This window comes from Delphinus delphis, chromosome 9 (assembly GCF_949987515.2).
Source record: "Delphinus delphis chromosome 9, mDelDel1.2, whole genome shotgun sequence".
Lineage (NCBI taxonomy): Eukaryota > Metazoa > Chordata > Mammalia > Artiodactyla > Delphinidae > Delphinus > Delphinus delphis.
The window spans coordinates 65,185,608-65,203,415 of record NC_082691.1 but is presented as its reverse complement, the minus strand read 5'-3'; the positions used below and the strand labels follow the sequence as shown (position 1 = coordinate 65,203,415).

The 17,808-nt window shown below is 35.8% G+C and overlaps 1 protein-coding gene across 1 annotated transcript in view; it reads left to right on the top strand.

The window, feature by feature from the left end:
• The window catches only part of DPY19L2 (dpy-19 like 2), an 87,207-nt gene extending 69,901 nt beyond the window's left edge, over positions 1-17,306 (top strand). Inside the window, exons 18-22 of the mRNA XM_060019786.1 lie at positions 5,486-5,605; positions 6,750-6,924; positions 10,332-10,431; positions 11,747-11,872; positions 17,153-17,306. Of these exons, the coding sequence (XP_059875769.1) occupies positions 5,486-5,605; positions 6,750-6,924; positions 10,332-10,431; positions 11,747-11,872; positions 17,153-17,306 (675 nt within the window). The remainder of the gene's footprint in view (positions 1-5,485; positions 5,606-6,749; positions 6,925-10,331; positions 10,432-11,746; positions 11,873-17,152) is intronic.
• The last annotated feature ends 502 nt before the right edge of the window (positions 17,307-17,808 follow it).

Below are 17,808 nucleotides of genomic sequence, written 5' to 3'. Positions count from 1 at the left end.
GCCACACCTGACTGCCAGGGAGGCTGGGAAATGGAGTTTTGCTGTGTGTGTAGGAAAGAGAGCAAAGGGATCTCTGCCAAGGACTAGAGACCTAGAGAAATTAAGTAGTTTACCTAAAGTCTCATAGCTAATTTGCAGTAAATCTTGCATTTAACCACTAGCAATCCATTTCCAGTGCTCTCAGAGGAGTAGTCAGCACTTACTGCTTCCTATGTGCAGGGCATTTTGGGGGAAGTTATTTGATAATTTCATTCTCACAGCAACCCATTGACGGTAAGTACTATTATTTTTTTATTTTACAGATGAAAAAAACTGTGGCATAGAGAGGTTAAGTATTGATAACTTGCCTAAGGTCACAAAGCTAAAGTGGCCTTAGCTCTGTAGAGCCAAGGACTATGAACCCAGGCAGTGTAGCAGCAAAATCCATGCTGTTGGCCATTCACTCTGATACCACCTAATGTGAACTGCGTTTATGTAAATTAGGCATGTCACATTATCCAGCTTTACTTACTAGTACACATTCGTACTTCATATTTTATCATACAATATTTAAAACCCACCTCTTTTTAGAAATATAGTATTCCTTAAGTTTCTGCCTCTCTTTCTCATATAGTTTGCTACCTTCTCATTTTCTTTCATTTCTCCATTTGTCCTTGTTTTGCCCATTTTTCTTTTTTCTATTAATTCTGCATACTTACCAGTTCAGTCTTTATTATGTGCCTACTATACACCACGTTTCTGCTTTTATGGAATTTAAGGTATAGTAGAGGGAAAAAAATGTGACCACATAATTATATGTGCAATGACAAAGGAAGATACAAAAGTAGTACAGAAGAAGAAGTGATTAAATCTGTGTTTGGAAGGGATGGGGTAGTTAGGGAAAGGCTTTTCAGATGACTATAGAGGAAGAGTTTACCAAAGTCAAAGGATGCACATGTGCAAAGAAGACAGAAGGTAGTAAATTTATCCAGAGCTACAGGCAAATCAGTGTTGCTGATGCATAAAAAAGACAAGAAGATGGGAAAAGAAAGCAGCGTTCAGAGTATGATGCCTTTGTATGCAAAGCAGCTGGACTTCATTCTGGACTTTGTTGTTAAGTTGGAGATGGTATGGTCAGATCTTTAAGTCTGTTGGCAGTAAAGAAGATGGTTTTTTAAAAGGCAGTAAGAAGTCAAGCTGACCGAAAAAAGGACAGTGATAGCAAATCTCTTAATTTTTTCAAACTAAAGAGGGTATGCTAAACTCCTGATGTATAGGCAGATTAGAGATTTAAATTTCTAAAAATAGTAGGTCTTATGGAAGGAGATGATAGATTTCTGGGCAGTAGCAATGAAGTGGCTCCTAATCCCACTTCCACTTGTGACTCACACTTGATAAATATCTGTTTGGTTTGGGATGGGACTGTTTTCACCTTAGGGATGATAGGGTGTGAGAGGCACAAACCCTGATTCACTCTGAATGTGATATGATAGCAAAAGATTGTACATTCCAGCTTGTTTCAAAATTAGGTGAGGATCCCTTAGGATAATTTTTTCACTGGGGGTAAGTTCTAAATTCCTCGCTTTGTGCTAACCCTCTGAATCAGGGATAGTCTGCAAACCTCAACTCACTAAATTAACCCCTACTGGTATGATATTGATTATTAAAGTTTGTTAGATTAATGGATACTGTTGTGATTTTTCCTCATAATTTAATGTATTTGTGTTTTATTTATTACATCAGATTTGTTTCTTTTAGCCAACTTTTCTATGTTATGGGCTTAGAAATTAGTGAAGGAGTACCTAGTAATTCACAGGGAAGAAAAGAAAGGAAAGAGATTTAGGAAAAATATTTAGTCCCAGAATGTCCTAATACTATGAAGAACTGGTGAGAAGATTGGCTAGGGAGAGAGAACATTCAGAGTATTCACTCCTGAATATTCTTTTGACCCACTCATATCTCATTTTGTCCATGACAGAAAGTCCTGCATCAGCCTTCACTTTTTTCTAATCCCTAGTTTATTATATTATGTGATTAGTTTATATTAGATCCTTTATATTTGAAGTCTGTTTAGTTTGTGTTTTCTATTATAAACAAGGTTTTTCTATTACTTACAGCCAAAGAGCTTTCTGTGACATACAGCTGAAGGCATCTGAACTTATATAGAGCTATTCAGTTGAAGAAGTGAAATGATAAGGAATTTGGGGGAAGAATTACTTCTTTTGAGAAACTGATATTGAGTGACATATTTTGGGAATCTGTACACTTCTGTATTCACAGACTAATAGAACTATGTTGTTGAATAGTTTATTGTTTGGAGAGAAAGTATAGGGTAGTAGTTAAAGACAATGACTCAGAAGCTAGACTGGACTCAGATCTTTGTTATTCCACTTACTCAGCATGTGATATTGGCTAAATTATTTTACATCTTTTGGGGAACAACAAAAACAACAACAATCATAATAGTACTTATCTTCGTATGGTTGCTATGGGATTATATGAGTTACATGAAAGGTCCTTACAATAATGCCTAGTCTAAGTTAAGCATTGTGTAAATATCCACTTTTACAGTTAGTGTGCCTTCTGGATCAAAATTTCAGATCTAATATTCTGCTCCCTGTTAACTGTGCCAGTGAAGGGCATCTCTTTAGCATGTTCTCAAGATATCTTCACACTGTCATGTGAGGTATTTTTGACAGGAACAACTCGCTATTTGGACTGGCTTTAGTTAGTCCTTGCTTTCTTTCTGCTCGGTAGCTGCTACCTCACATTTTACCCAGTTGGGCTCACTTATTCCAAAGATGAGTAGTAAACAGTTCCCTGAGCTTCTCTTCCTTCCTTCCAGCCTCTAAAAAATGTTGTGAGAATTTTCCTAGTAATTTTTATATGGCAAGAGGTACCAGATTGACAATGGCATACATACAATAGTGATTTTTGTACTATACTTTTTGACTGTAGCCTTCTGTCCTCCACTTGGTAGTTAAAAAGAAGGCTGTCTTACAGAATGGAAGATAAAATAACTATGGCAAAAGAGCTTTATGGAAAGTCGTAGCCTGAGGGTAAGTGAATGCTTAGGAGCATTTGGGTGAGAATAGAAAACAAACGTAAGTGATGCCATTTGGGATAGCTGTTCTGTGTCATCCAGCCACAAAAAGCATCATTCAGGGAAGACAAGGTAATGGTGGGGATCTTTCAAGTCTCCATATGAAAACAGTCCTTCCTTCAGCCTTTAGATGATAGAGGAAAGTCAAGGAGTATTACTACCTTGGATTTGATTTTGGTCATGTGAGAAATTGTTGCTAAAGTAGAAGTAACAGAAGTTAGGGGAGGAAATGATAGTGTCATCCTGTGGCTCAAAATAACCAAAGGAAGGAATACTGGGAGAATTCAGATGTGTATTTGTATCGATTATCCGTTATCTATTATGGTCTGTTTCTAGATGCCACATTTTAAGAAGATGATGGACAATCTGTACCACATTCAGAGCAGGGCAACCAGAATTATGACAACACACAACTAATACTTGAATTTTTCTGAATATTTACTCTAAAGATAGAAAGCTTTCTAAGGTTGAAGGTGGGAATAATGCAAAGTCATAATTACAGTATTTAGATAATCGAGAACTGTCATGCACAAATGGGTTTAGGCCAATTTTGTGCAGTTCCAGAGGTGTGGAAGTTGCAGGAAAACATTAGTTCTGTTTTAGAAAAGATTTTCTAACATATACAGCTATCCGTCTTTGTAATAGGTACTCCTATGGCATATTCCTTTTCAAGAAATAGTGAATATTCAGTTGATAGATTTATAGAAGTGATCCCTGTTTTGGATAGATGATTAAAGTAGATGGCTCACATAACCTATCAATCTGTGATTTAGCGGTCCTAAACAAAAGGACCTATTTGAGGATGAAGTGTGTTGATGTCTTGTCTTCTCTCCAAAACATGTTCCTAATTTTGTCCAAAGGTGAGTTTGGCTAAAGAAAAATGAAGGATTGATTTTGAAATAAATGTTCCACATTCCAACTCTGGGTTCAAGAATTATTTAAAAAATTAACAGATTTTCCATTTCAAATATCATTTAGAAAAGGAAAAAAGATAACTTTAGGTACAGTTTTTGCCATTCTGTTTTAAATATAAATTATATATTTCTGATTATAAGAATAGCACGTGTCTTTAAAATTTGAAAAATGAGAAAAATCACCATTCAGAAATAATTTCTGTTAACTTTTTAGGTATATTCTCTTACAGCCTTTTCCCCCTGTGCATGTATATACACACATAGATGGTTTTCATAGAATTAATATTATTATAGTATAGAGTTTTATATTCTGAAAACTTTTCCATGCCATTAAATAATCTTCCAGTATGTAATCTTTTAATGGTTGTATACATGTGAAAATGCAATAATTTACTTAGTCCTCTATATTGGTCACTTAGGTTGTTTCTGTTTTTGCTGTGAAAAATTCATTTCAGCGATCATCTTTGTAGAAGCATTTTTGTGTTTTGATTATTCTCTTAAGTTAAATTCCTAGAACCAAAATTTTAGTCAAAGGAGCTGGCTCTTTTCTAGGGTCTTGATAAATATTACTAAATTACAGAAATATACCAATTATTTCGGTGTGTTTCATGGCATACTCTCTAACACTCTATTAATTTAATATTTGTCAATTTTATAGGTGAAAATATTATCTTTACTATTTAATTTGTTTGAATATTAGTGAATTAGAACATGAATATTTAGTTGTGCTTACTTTTGGTTGTATTAATTCTTTGTCCATTTTTCTAGTGAGGAGTTTGTTGAAATTTTATGAATATGTCTGTTAGAAAAGTTTTGTTTGAAACCTTTGCTCAGAGGAACCCCATCTTAAAATGGGGTGTCCTACTAATTAGTACAAGTATTTATACAATTCCACTACTTCTAAAATAATCTAGTTTGTGTTATGATTTTTGTTGCTGACTAAATGACACAAATTTGTGAAGCATCCCATATTTTTATGTCTCTGTGACTCCCTTTCTCACCTGGTGTAGGTCCTTGCTCAAATGCCACCTCTTTGAAGAGGCCCACTCTGATGATCCTAATTACACTTGCAACTTCTCCTGCCTGTGGTCTCACACCACACCCTGCACTTCAGTCTCCTTTCCTGGCTCTGCTTCCCTTTCCATTGCACTTACCACTTTCTGATAGACTGTATGATAGATTTTGTTATTTGCTATGTCTATTTATTTTGTCTCTCCTTAGTAAATGTACTAAAATGTGAGCCTCATAGGACAGGAATTGCTCAGTGTTGTTTTGTTCACTACTATATCCAAAGCATCCAGAACAGCACCTGGCATATAGCAGGCATTTGATAAATCTTTGTTGAATGAATGAATAAATATTAGTAGACTTATTAATAACTTAAAAGATCCTTGTCCTAGTGAATAATAGTTTTAATATACTTTATTTTACATATATTAATTAAAAAACATATAAAGTGAAAATGTAATTTTGTTTTGTGTTTTTATAGCTAATTTTTCACATATTGCAGTTGTTTGCATTTGCTTCCCTTGCCATTTTAATTATGAGGCTGAAGCTCTTTTTGACACCTCACATGTGTGTTATGGCTTCCTTGATATGCTCTCGGCGGGTAAGGTATTCATTCTTGTATAACTACACTATAACACTACAGCAACTATGGTGTAGTTACCATGGCTTTGCTGAGTAATCCAAAACATAAAAACACTAGGTGTTTTTATCTTAAATGATGTAAAATGTTAGTTCATGATTCATTATAGAGTAAGAAAAGTAAATTCAGGTAGCTTTGAAAATTATTCCTAGATTTTAGCTGATAATTCTATGACTTTCCCCTCTATTAGTATCCTCTCCACAAATATAGTTTTTTGAAGTTCAGGTCAGTGTAAGACATTCTTGGCCCGTCAAAACTATCCTCAAGTGCTCTTGTAATACTAGAGAAGATGCAGCGTAATTGCTCTAGTGTTGTCTTGTTGGGCTTGGATAATTCGTGGGGGAAAATTGTCAATTCTGGGGTTCTGTTACTGTATGCAAAAGAGCTAGACAAAGTAGCTAGAATTTTGGGACCAAGTTACTTCTAGAGACACCTTATTTAGTTTTGATTGTAAGTGTCTTGCCTTAGAATATCATAATGCTTATATTCCTGAGAGGAATATACTTGTCAGTACTAATGAGGTTTCCCTAGTTATTCAAGATGTCCATAAAAGGCAGCCAGATGTTATGGATTTAGTTCCAGGATGTTTCAGAATTGTGATTTGCTAATCTTAATTCCTGGTAGTAAATCAGTACCAGAAGGATCAGGTATTCCTTCTTTATTTCTTTTAAGAGGAAAGAAAGCTCTTTTTTTTTTTTTTTTTTTTTTTTTTTTGCGGTACGCGGGCCTCTCACTGTTGTGGCCTCTCCTGTTGCAGAGCAGAGGCTCCGGACGCGCAGGCTCAGCGGCCATGGCTCACGGGCCCAGCCGCTCTGTGGCATGTGGGATCTTCCCGGACTGGGGCACAAACCCGTGTCCCCTGCATTGGCAGGCGGACTCCCAACTGCTGTGCCACCGGGGAAGCCGAGAAAGCTCCATTTTTAACTGGACTCCAATTCCAAAATATTTGCTGTTTTTAAACAATAGGTGATGATTATTATATTCTGTATATTGTTAGTATCAAATGGTAATCCACCTTGGTTTAGGTAGAAAGGTGGTAATTTATTATTGACCCAATAGCCTCCTTCATATAAGAATTATAAATAATTGGTTTCTTTCATTTCAGCTCTTTGGCTGGCTTTTTCGGAGAGTTCGTTTTGAGAATGTTATCTTTGGCATTCTAACAGTGATGTCAATACAAGGTTGTACAAACCTCCATAATCAATGGAACATAATAGGAGAATTTAATAATTTGCCCCAGGAAGAACTGATACAGTGGATCAAACACAATACCAGACCGGGTATGTAGCTGTTTGGTTATACGTATAGCTAGCACACACTCACGCACACACATTATTATTATATGTCATTATACATTTGCATATATTGTACAGTTATCATTTCATATATATGTGTATGTGTGTATATATATAAAAATTTAAAATACATATGCATTCATACCTTCACAGATTTTGAGCATGGTAATTGCAGTGTTCACCAAATCAAACCTTTTTAAAAGGTGGTTTTGTGTCATCTTTAAACCCCTCCTAGGTACCTGTCGAAAAGAATTTTAACTGACTTTAAGAGTTATTGATTGTCCACAAGTTATGTGCTATAACTCTGAGATTATTGTATTTTAACCATAACAGTGACACCTCAAATAAAAAAAAAAAAACCTTTAATGACAACTTTCACACCTTGTGACAGGCCACTGGAGAAGATAGTTTTGACTGGGGAGGTTAACAATACCCCTCCCTTCACTTCCATTCAGTGCCTACTCTCTGTTCCATGTCTGTAAAACCAGTCACATGGAGAAGAGTTAAAATCTTGGATATTCTGTTTTCTTCACTAATTCATCTCAAAAAGATGAGTATACATGCTATTTTTAAATACTTTCAAATATTCTTTTAGCTTATCTTCTTTTCTTGCTATCTTTGTCCAAAACCACCTCAAGCAGATTGATATTTATTTCACTTTTAAATACCTTTCCAGAGGATAAATATATTGTACATTATTTTCTGTAAGTAACCTATAGTCTTGTCCTAGACAATTTTTGACGTTTCATAATTTTTTTCTGGCCCAAGTTCTTCACTATGGTTTATTTAAATTTATCCTGTGACTCCTTGAGCCAGTTTCTTCTTATCTCTTATTTGGTAGTCATCATTTTACTAACTAGCTATCATTAAGGTAAACTCTTATGAACTTCAACTCAGATATTTGGCCTATGGCTTTCAAAGGGTGTAGGTGACAGTGCCTCATCACTTAGAGCTTCCAGGTTAGTTTAATCAGAATTTTTGAATTAACACTTTACTGACTTTTTCCCTGTAGTACAGTAGTACAAGGTAGCTAGTCCCTTTACTCTCCCTTGCCCCTCCCCACTTACAGCTGTTTTTCCAAAGCTTTAAAAGATACCTGCTCTTTCCATGTTTGCTTGTGTCTTTCTTTGTTCCAGTGTTTGTCTTGGGTTCTTGGCAGAGAGAGCCTATGTTTGGCAACTTACCCTTCTGAGATAACTCTCACAAACTCCTACCTCATTTTTGCCTCTTCTTTGATCTTACCAATCTTTCTCATCGCTGTATTATGAGTCCTGTCATGGTTACCACATGGGTTATTAAATTCTATAGTAAAGGTGGAACTAGAGCTTACATTCAGGTCTACCCTGTAAGGTTGTATAATTTGTACACAGCACAAAGGTGCTCAGTTGGGAGGACAAGTGGGAACTGATATCCAGCCTGTGGTCCACTTACCAAGCCATGTATGTATTAGTGAGGCTCTGTCAAGTCAAAGGGATAATTTTTTTCTAATACATGCGGTAAGCTAAGTGGAGATTTAAATATATTATAGAAAAGATCCTATTGTTTCCCTGTCACACTCATGTTTACTTTGCCCCCAAGAGGAAAGAAGCATTTGGGGAGTATTCTCTCTCCCCTTCTCTCTGTTTCATAGATGGTTGCTTCTCAGTGGTTCCAGTTCTTGCTGGACAGGCTTACCTAGTTTCTTCTGGATGACCCTGGCCCTGAGCTTTGGGTCCTTCTAGCCCAGAGTTTCTCAAGCTTGGCACTGTTGATATTTGGGGCTACCCTGTGCATTGGCAGCATATTGAGCAGCATTCCTTCCTTCTACCCGTAGATGTCAGTAGCCCCTCTCCCCCCACAGTGTGCTAACCAGATATATCTCCAGAAGTTGTCAGTGTCTCTAGGAAACAAAATCACTTCTGGTTGAGAACCACTGCTCTAGCCTAAGAGCTTTTCATCATTAATTATTGAATCTTACAATAATAAATACACATCTACTTCAATTTATTTATGTATTTTCAAATTTAAGGCATATAAAGAGATATTCATGCAAAGTTATATTTATTTATTTACTTATTTATTTTTAAATAAATGTATCCATTTATTTATTTATTTTTGGCTGCATTGGGTCTTTGTTGCTGCACGTGGGCTTTTTCTAGTTGCAGTGAGCAGGGGCTACTCTTCGTTGCAGTGCGCGGGCTTCTCATTGCAGTGGCTTCTGTTGTTGCGGAGCATGGGCTCTAGGCACGTGGGCTTCAGCAGCTGTGGCTCACAGGCTCTAGAGCGCAGGCTCAGCAGTCGTGGCGCACGGGCTTAGTTACTCTGTGGCATGTGGGATCTTCCCGGACCAGGGCTCGAACCCATGGTCCCCCGCATTGGCAGGCAGACTTCTAACCACTGCACCACCAGGGAAGTCTCCAAAGTTACATTTAGAATGCTTAATTACATTTGAAAGTAAACATTCAATTATTTACAGTAGATCTGAATAATATGCCTTGTTCTTATTAGTGATTTTACTGTGCTGATTAAAAATGACGATAACCTTGCTAATCATGTAATCATTTATTGTACACGAGTGCCAGGAAGTAAGCGTTTGGTCTTTTTGTCTCCCAAGAGACAGAACTAAAACTGAAGCCAGACAGTAGATTTTGGTGTAAGACTAGTTATAACCAAAAGGCAATACATTTATACAAGCTATTACTTCAGAAAGTACTACTAACAAGTAATGAAATGGTTTGATGAAATGTATACATTTATAAAGTCAAACAGAAACTAAGAAAACTTATTTATGAATATTTAAAGGTGATCTGAGGGAAGAAAACAATGCTTTCATCTGGAAAGTTCTCAAGATTACAGTTCACAACCCACAAAAGTCACTTTAAAACATGTACCATAAGACTTGCCCTTTATAATAGTCTCCCAGTTCCTAGAACTTTAAACTATTGGAACAAGATATCAAATTTTACAATTCTTTCCAGTCCTGTGTGTCTTTGTAGTGCTGTCTCTTAGTATAGCGCTTGAACATGGTAGTATGCTGTAGTGAAGTGGCTAAGAGGGTAGGCCCTGATACTTTCTAGCTGTGCAGTCTTGGGCAAGTCACTTAATTAACTTTGCTGTGTCTCAGCTTCCTGATGTACAAAATAAGAATACATAGAACCCACTTCAAAGCTGTGCAAATTAAATTCTATAATCCTAGTAAAAGTATTTAGCAGTTCCTGGCACCAAGATAACATTTAATGAAAGTTGGCTATTGTGTAGACCATCAGTAAATATTAAGCGAAGAAAAAGAATGCTGCCAATGATTATTATTTAAATGTACTTCATCTTTCTTAATCTGGGTTCAAATATTACAGATAGGTAACTTTTGGTTTTCTTTAAAACATGTTGTTAAGGAATATAATCTTGTTTTCCAGATGCTGTTTTTGCTGGTGCCATGCCTACAATGGCAAGTGTCAAGCTCTCCACTCTTCACCCCATTGTGAATCACCCACATTATGAGGATGCAGGCTTGAGGTGGGCAACTGATAGAATACTTCAACCAGACACACTAACGACTTCTCCTGACTCATAGGAATAGGGAAATTTTTATACACACATGCACACACACACACACAACCACTCTTATCCTCATATTTGTGCTAGAAGTTAAAGAATAATAACCATTCAGAACTTACAATACGTACCTGTTGACTTAAAGTAACCTTAATAAACCTCTGAAAACTGAAAGAAGCAACACCCAGTTTTTCTCAAAGTGAAAAATATGTCACATTTATGACTAGCCTCTGTGTGTTTATGTGGGTGTGTGTTCCAGTGAAACTCCTAAGTAATAGTAATAAGAGTGGGGATAGATTTGGCTCATGGCCATAGTTTGCCAACCCCTGTTCTAGATTCCACAGCCCCTCTGCCTGGTTTAAGAAACCATTCTTCATCTTACTTGTGGCCAATGATTAGCCTTTTTTAACAGATAGAAAAGGTACATGAAATTTGCTATATTAAATGCTTTTATGAAACTTTGGGGTGCTCTTTTCCTAGCTGATTATGGGAACTCTAGCTTCCACTGAGGTCTGAAAGTTTTGTTTTCCTTAAATGACTGACTTTTAAAAATTATTTTAATCATTCTAGTAATTGGGTAATCATTTCCTTTTAATGTATTTTTGGCTTATTGTTAGAGGTAATATTTTAAATTATTTAAAGTTTTATGTTTGGTTGTGGAGATTGGGCATTCTGTATGCTTGAAATCCTAAGAAAAGTCTAATGCATAATTGATAATTTGTTCAGGATTTTATAAAAAAACCCATTTAGGGCTAAACCATCTGTTGTACCATATTTTGGTAAGCATCCCTGTCTCTCAAGCTTCTGTTAAGTTGCTTTCTCTACATGACTACTACCCTAGATGCCCACTGTCTAATTGTTCTATTTGCTACATTCAGCTTCAACTCATATGCTTTTCAGAGTTTCTATGAATGAAATTATCTACTGAAATCTATATTTTCACTATATTTAGCCTCTATCTGAATTTGTTCCAGATTAATTATTTTATGAATTATGCAAAGCAAATTTTATATTCTGAACTATTATACTGCTACCTACCTCTAGACTCTAAACTGGATTATACACTAATAAGCAGTACCTGCAAAAATCAAATTGCTGTAAGTTTAAGCACATGCAAAATATAAATAGATATGTGGCAATTGCTATTCCCAAAATAATTCATGCTATTTGGGGTCATATATAATCAATGCTCCATCCAGTAAGCATTGAGGTTTTAATTTGGTAACAAATCTATTATCATTTATTTAAAAATTTTTTAACTTGTTTGAATTTAAAGAGCTCGGACAAAAATAGTTTATTCTGCATATAGTCGAAAATCTGCAAAAGAAGTGAGAGATAAGTTGGCGGAGTTACATGTGAATTACTACATTTTAGAAGAGGCGTGGTGTGTTGTAAGAACTAAGTGAGTATGAGTCCTGTGGTATATGATATGGTATATTTTAAAACAACAAATGTTTTACTTTATTACAGCAGTCCTGATTCTTTAAAAATTTTTATTTTAAATTAATTCCATTAAATTGTTGCCCTGGTATTTTATTTAAAATTATTTCATGTAGGAAATTAAAATTATACTATTGTTTAAGCATAATGTAATTTTTTAAAAGTATAGTATATTTTGCTATCCTAATTTTTTCATTTTAATTTAACATCTTAAATGTAGCTTTTTTCCATAATCTTCAAATTTTTTTGATAACTTTTATTAGATGTCTGAAATACAGATTTGAATTTACAACCAAGTGAGATATTAGCATTCTGCTACTACAGCTGATTTACATTGGATTTATAAGACTCATAAGAAAAGTTTCACGTAACTCAAAAGGACATAATAAGAAAACGTTTCTAATTAACATTTTTTCATTTCTAAATTTTGAATCTCTAATAATACATAAAATTCTAAGATGTGTAATGGATATCTTGAGACCTTTGTTTAGTCTCCTTGATTTAAGAAGTCCTTAGTTATATTAATTTTAGCATTAAGAATTTTCATTTCTCCTATGGATAATTAAGAATTGGCTATAACAGATTTTGAAGAGCTAAGTTCGTAAATTTTAGTAGCTAATTTTTGTATCTAATTTTAAGATCTAATAAATGTGTATAGGAAGAAACGGCATCTTGCAAAAGAAGAAACAGAAATATCATAATGTATATGCGTATCATATTAATTTAAAGCTTAAGACAAAACATACTTCAAAACAGGGCATATTGTCACAAATAAAGATGGACATTTTATGATGACAAAAGGATTAATTCATCAAAAATATCTAACAGTTTTAAATATGCATACCTCTAAACAGAGCTTCAAAGCACAAAAAATAAAAATGTGTAGAACTAAAAGAAAAAATAAGCAAGGCTTTAATTATAGTTGGAAAAGTTAACATTTTTTTTCCCTACTAGGAAAAGTAGATAAAAAGTCAGTAAGCATATAAAAGAGATGAACAACAAACAGTATCAAATAACCTGACCCAACTGACATTTATTGAACACTACAGGAAACAGCTGTGGAATACACATTCTTTTAAAGGGCATGTGGAATGTTCACCAAGAGATAACATATGCTGGGCTGTAAAATGGTTTCAATATGTTTAAAAGTTTTTAAATCATACAGAATTAAAATAGAAAACAATAATAAACAGATACCTAGTAAATCCATGCATATTTGGAAATTAGGCAGTAAACTTATGGGTAATTTATGGGTCAAAGGAAAAAAAACACAAAGAAAATTTTAAAACACTATTTTTTACTTGAATGGAAAAAGGGGTCTTTTAACAATATTGCTGATCTAACTGGATATAATGTACAGAAAAAAATTAAACCATGACCCATACTACACCATATACAAAAATTAACTTTATGTGGATTATAGAACTAAATGTAAGAGCTAAAATTGTAAAGATTTCTTAGAACACAGAGTACTAATGATTTAAAAAATCAATAAATTGTATATATCAAAATTGAAATATTTTCACCAAAAAGACATTAGGAAAATGATAAGGCAAGCCACAGACTAGAAGAAAATATTTGAAAGCATATATCTGATAAAGGATTTATAAATATAGTTCATATAAAGAAATTCTATAAATTAATAATAAAATGACCGTACAATTGAAAATGGGCAAAAGACTTGGAAAGACATAATTCACCAAAGAAAATGTGTGACTGACCGATAAATACAATTTTTAAAACTAAAATACCATACATTGGAGAGGATACAGAATAATTGTAAATCTCTGACATTGCTAAGGGGAGTGAACATGATACAACCACTTTGGAGAACTATTTGGAGGAATCTTAAAAAATTTTAAGCACACATCTACCTTATTACTCAGCAGTTCCATTCCAAAGAATTTAAATAAGAGAAATTAAAACATCTCTCTAGGGCTTCCCTGGTGGCGCAGTGGTTGAGAGTCCGCCTGCTGATGCAGGGGACACGGGTTCGTGCCCCGGTCCGGGAAGATCCCACATGCCGCGGAGCGGCTGGGCCCGTGAGCCATGGCCGCTGAGCCTGTGCGTCCGGAGTCTGTGCTTCGCAACAGGAGAGGCCACAACAGTGAGAGGCCCGCGTACCGCAAAACAAACAAACAAACAAACAAAAAAACCCCATCTCTCTAGAAAGAGTGTCAGAGCAGTTTTATTCATAATAGCTCAAAACCTGTAGGTAACTTGTTGCTTTTCCCTTGCTGCTTTTAAGAATCTCTCTTTATGTTTAATTTTTGTCATTCTAATTACAATGTGTCTTGGTGTGGACCTTTCAGGTTAATCCTGTTTGGGACTCTCTGTGTACCTGGAAGTCTGTTTCCTTTCACAGGTTAGGGAAATTTTCAGCTATTGTGTCTTCACATATGTTCTCTGCCCCTTTTTCTCTCTCTCCTCCTTCTGGGACCCCTCAAATGAGAATGTTAGTATGCTTGGTGTTGTCTCAGAGGTCTCTTAAACTGTCCTCAGTAATTTTTTTTTCTTTTTTTCTGTTCAGCATCAGTGACATCCACAGCTCTGTCTTCCAGTTCACTGATCCATTCCTCTGTATCATCTAATCTACTGTTGATTCCTTGTAGTATGTTTTTTTTTATTTCACTTATTGTATTATTCAGCTGTTTGGTGGTTCTTTATATTTCCTATCTCGTTGTTAAACTTCTCACTGTGTTCATCCATTTTTCTCCCAAGTTCTTTGAGCATCTTTGTGATCATTACCATGAACTTTTTATTTGAAATTACTTATCTCTACTGCACTTAATTCTTCTTCCAGGGTTTTTATCTTTTTCCTTTGGAACATATTTCTCTGTCATCTCATTTTGCCTAATTTGCCATTATTATTTCTATGTATTTGGTAGTTTGGTTACACTTCCCAATCTTGGTGAAGTGACCTTCTGTAGGAGACATCCTGTGGGTTCCAGAAGTGCACTCCCCTCTGGTCACCAGAGCTATATGCTCTAGGGTTGCCCCCTGTGTCAGCTGCGCAGGCCCTTCTGTTGTGGCAGGCTGAGAACTATGGATGGTCAGGTAGATGTGGCTGGCCCCCAGTCCTGTTCGTTGCCAGGCCCTACCTTGTGTGGAGGCTACTGGCCAGTGGTGGGTGGAGCCAGATCATGAGGCACCTGGCTATAGGTTCCAGGGTGTAGCAAAGCTGATGTTGGCCTGCTGGTGGATGGGGCTGTGTCAGGCTAGCTGCTTGATCTGAGTCTTCTCAGTACTGGTACTCACAGGATGGTGGGTCGGGACAGGTCCCATGCTGATAAGCTAGAGGAAGAATTCCACGATGGCACTTACCAGCACCAGTGTCCACGTGGTAGAACAAGCTCCCCAGAATAGCTGCTACCAGCATCTACGTCCCCAGGGTGAGCTCCAGTTGCCTCCTGCCTCTCTGGGTGACTTTCCAAGATCAGCAGGAAGGTCTGACCCAGGCTCCTTTCAGATTACTGCTTCTACCCTGGGTCCTGTAGTGTATGAGATTTTGTGTACACCCTTTAAGAGTGGATTCTCTTTCCCACAGCCCTCTGTCTTTCCCAAAAGTAAACCCTGCTTGCCTTCAAAGCTGAATATCCTGGAGGCTCATCTTCCTGATACAGGACCCCAAGCCCAAAGTGGGGCTCTGATCCTTCACTCTTTGGGGAGAACCTCTGCAATTGTAATTATCCTCCCATCTATGGGTCACCCACCTGGGTATATGATGAGTCTTGACTATTACCACACCTCTGCCCCGCTTACCTGTCTCATTGTGGTTCTTTCTTTATATCTTTAGTTGTATAAGATCTTTTCTGCTAGATTCTGGTCTTTCTCATCAATAGTTACTCTGTAAATAGTTGTAATTTTAGTGTGCCCATGGGAGGGGGTGAGCTCAGGGCCTTCCTACTCCACCTTCTTGGCACACCTCCTTGGAAATAATCCAATTTTAATGTAAAGTAAATTGTGATACATTGAAGATGTCTGTTGTAATCCCTAGAGCAAACCACTTGAAAAATGCAAAAGCAAAAAACAAAACGAAAAAACTCAAATAAGCCAGTAGATGAATTGAATGGTATAATAAAACCTTTTTGCTTTACATAAAAGAAATCAAGAAAGAAACAGATGATCAAAAAAGATACGAAACAAACAGAAGAAAAACAGGAAAGTGGCAACCCTAAATCAAACCACATGAGTACTTGCAAATGTGAATGGGGACTAAACACTCCAATCAAATGTCGGAGATTGACAGACTGAATACAAAAGCAAAACCCAACTATGTCCTTCTGTAAGAGATGCATTGTAAATACAGATACATGAAGGAAAGGTTGAAGGAGAAAGGATAGCAATGTTACCATGTGAGTAACCATGTATGTAATATATGCTAGATATGCATTATCTAGCATATTCTAAAAAAGGCAATACTATAGTGCAGAAGGGTGCAGTGCTTGCCTAGGTTTATATTTGGGGGAGAGGACTGACTCTAAAAGGCTGCTACAAGGGAACTTGTTGGGGTGATGGAAATTCCCTGTGTTATGATTATGATGGTGCTCACACACCTATACACATTTGCCCATACTTATCAAACTTTACACATAAAATGGGTGAATTTTATCGTACATAAATTATACCTCAATATAGCTGTTAAAAAATTAGAAACCAGTTTTGCCTGACTTCTTCCCTTTAATGACTCTCATGCCAGGTTGTTGCCTAGTGAGAAGTATTATTTCATTCAATCCATTCAGAAGGGAAAGAGTTGAGGAGAATAAAGTTGGCAGAAGAGCTTCTTTTCCCTGCTTTGGACTATATATGTTTTCATGCTAATCCAAGTCAATTTAAGCTCAAAAATATGAAATATGAATTTCATCAGGAATTAGATTAACTTTCCTTTAATTTGTCTCATTCTGCTATAAATGGGCCTTATGTTTGAATGGCAATACCAGTTAGAATATTCATTTATATTTTACTTTGAAAGTAGATTTTTAAATATATATTTCTGAATGTGCATTGAGCCCTTATTATTTGATTCAATAATATATTAGTTATTTCACTAAGTGGAACACGAAAATGCAGCGTACCTTCATTTTATTATCTCTAAATTTTAAACTTACGTTTTTTGAAATGATGCTTTTAAATCTTTAATTTATTAAATTAGTCTTTAAAAATCTAGGAGATATTTTATAATTATATTTCTTCTAGATATGAATGCATTTTTAATACAGATATATGTGCCTGTTTTTTTCAGGCCTGGTTGCAGTATGCTTGAAATTTGGGATGTGGAAGACCCTTCCAACTCAGCTAACCCTCCCTTATGTAGCGTCTTGCTCAAGGATGAGAGGCCGTACTTCACCACAGTGTTTCAGAATAGTATGTACAGAGTGTTAAAGGTTAACTGCTAACGAGACTACCCTTTACACTGTGGTGCAAAGAGGTGCATAAAAAACAATCACTTTAGTTTATTTACATTAATAAAATTCACAAGCTTTAATAAGGGACCCTTAAAAAGAAGATAATAAAAATGATTTAAATTTTTCTAATTGCTAAAAGGTAAATTATTTCATTGTTTTCCATTGAATGTCAGCCTTATTAAGCTTGTCATATAAATGAGTAAATCATCTTAAAGTTTTAAAGAAGAAAAATATATGTAAAAGAACAATGAAATTGAATAAATCAAGGATATGTAAGTCCTTTTGGTATCCCACTAGGTGAATTGCTTCGGATTTTCCTTAGTTCTAGGATGTACCAGCTCAGACTCTTTAAACCACTTAGAAGAGATTAATGCAGTCTCTGAAATGACACTTCCTTAAGATCCTGATACTGATCACAACCTCTTTACCTTTGTGAGGAAATTTGTAACCATGTGTTTATTAAGGTTGTTTTTGCTTTTAGTAGCCCTCAGGA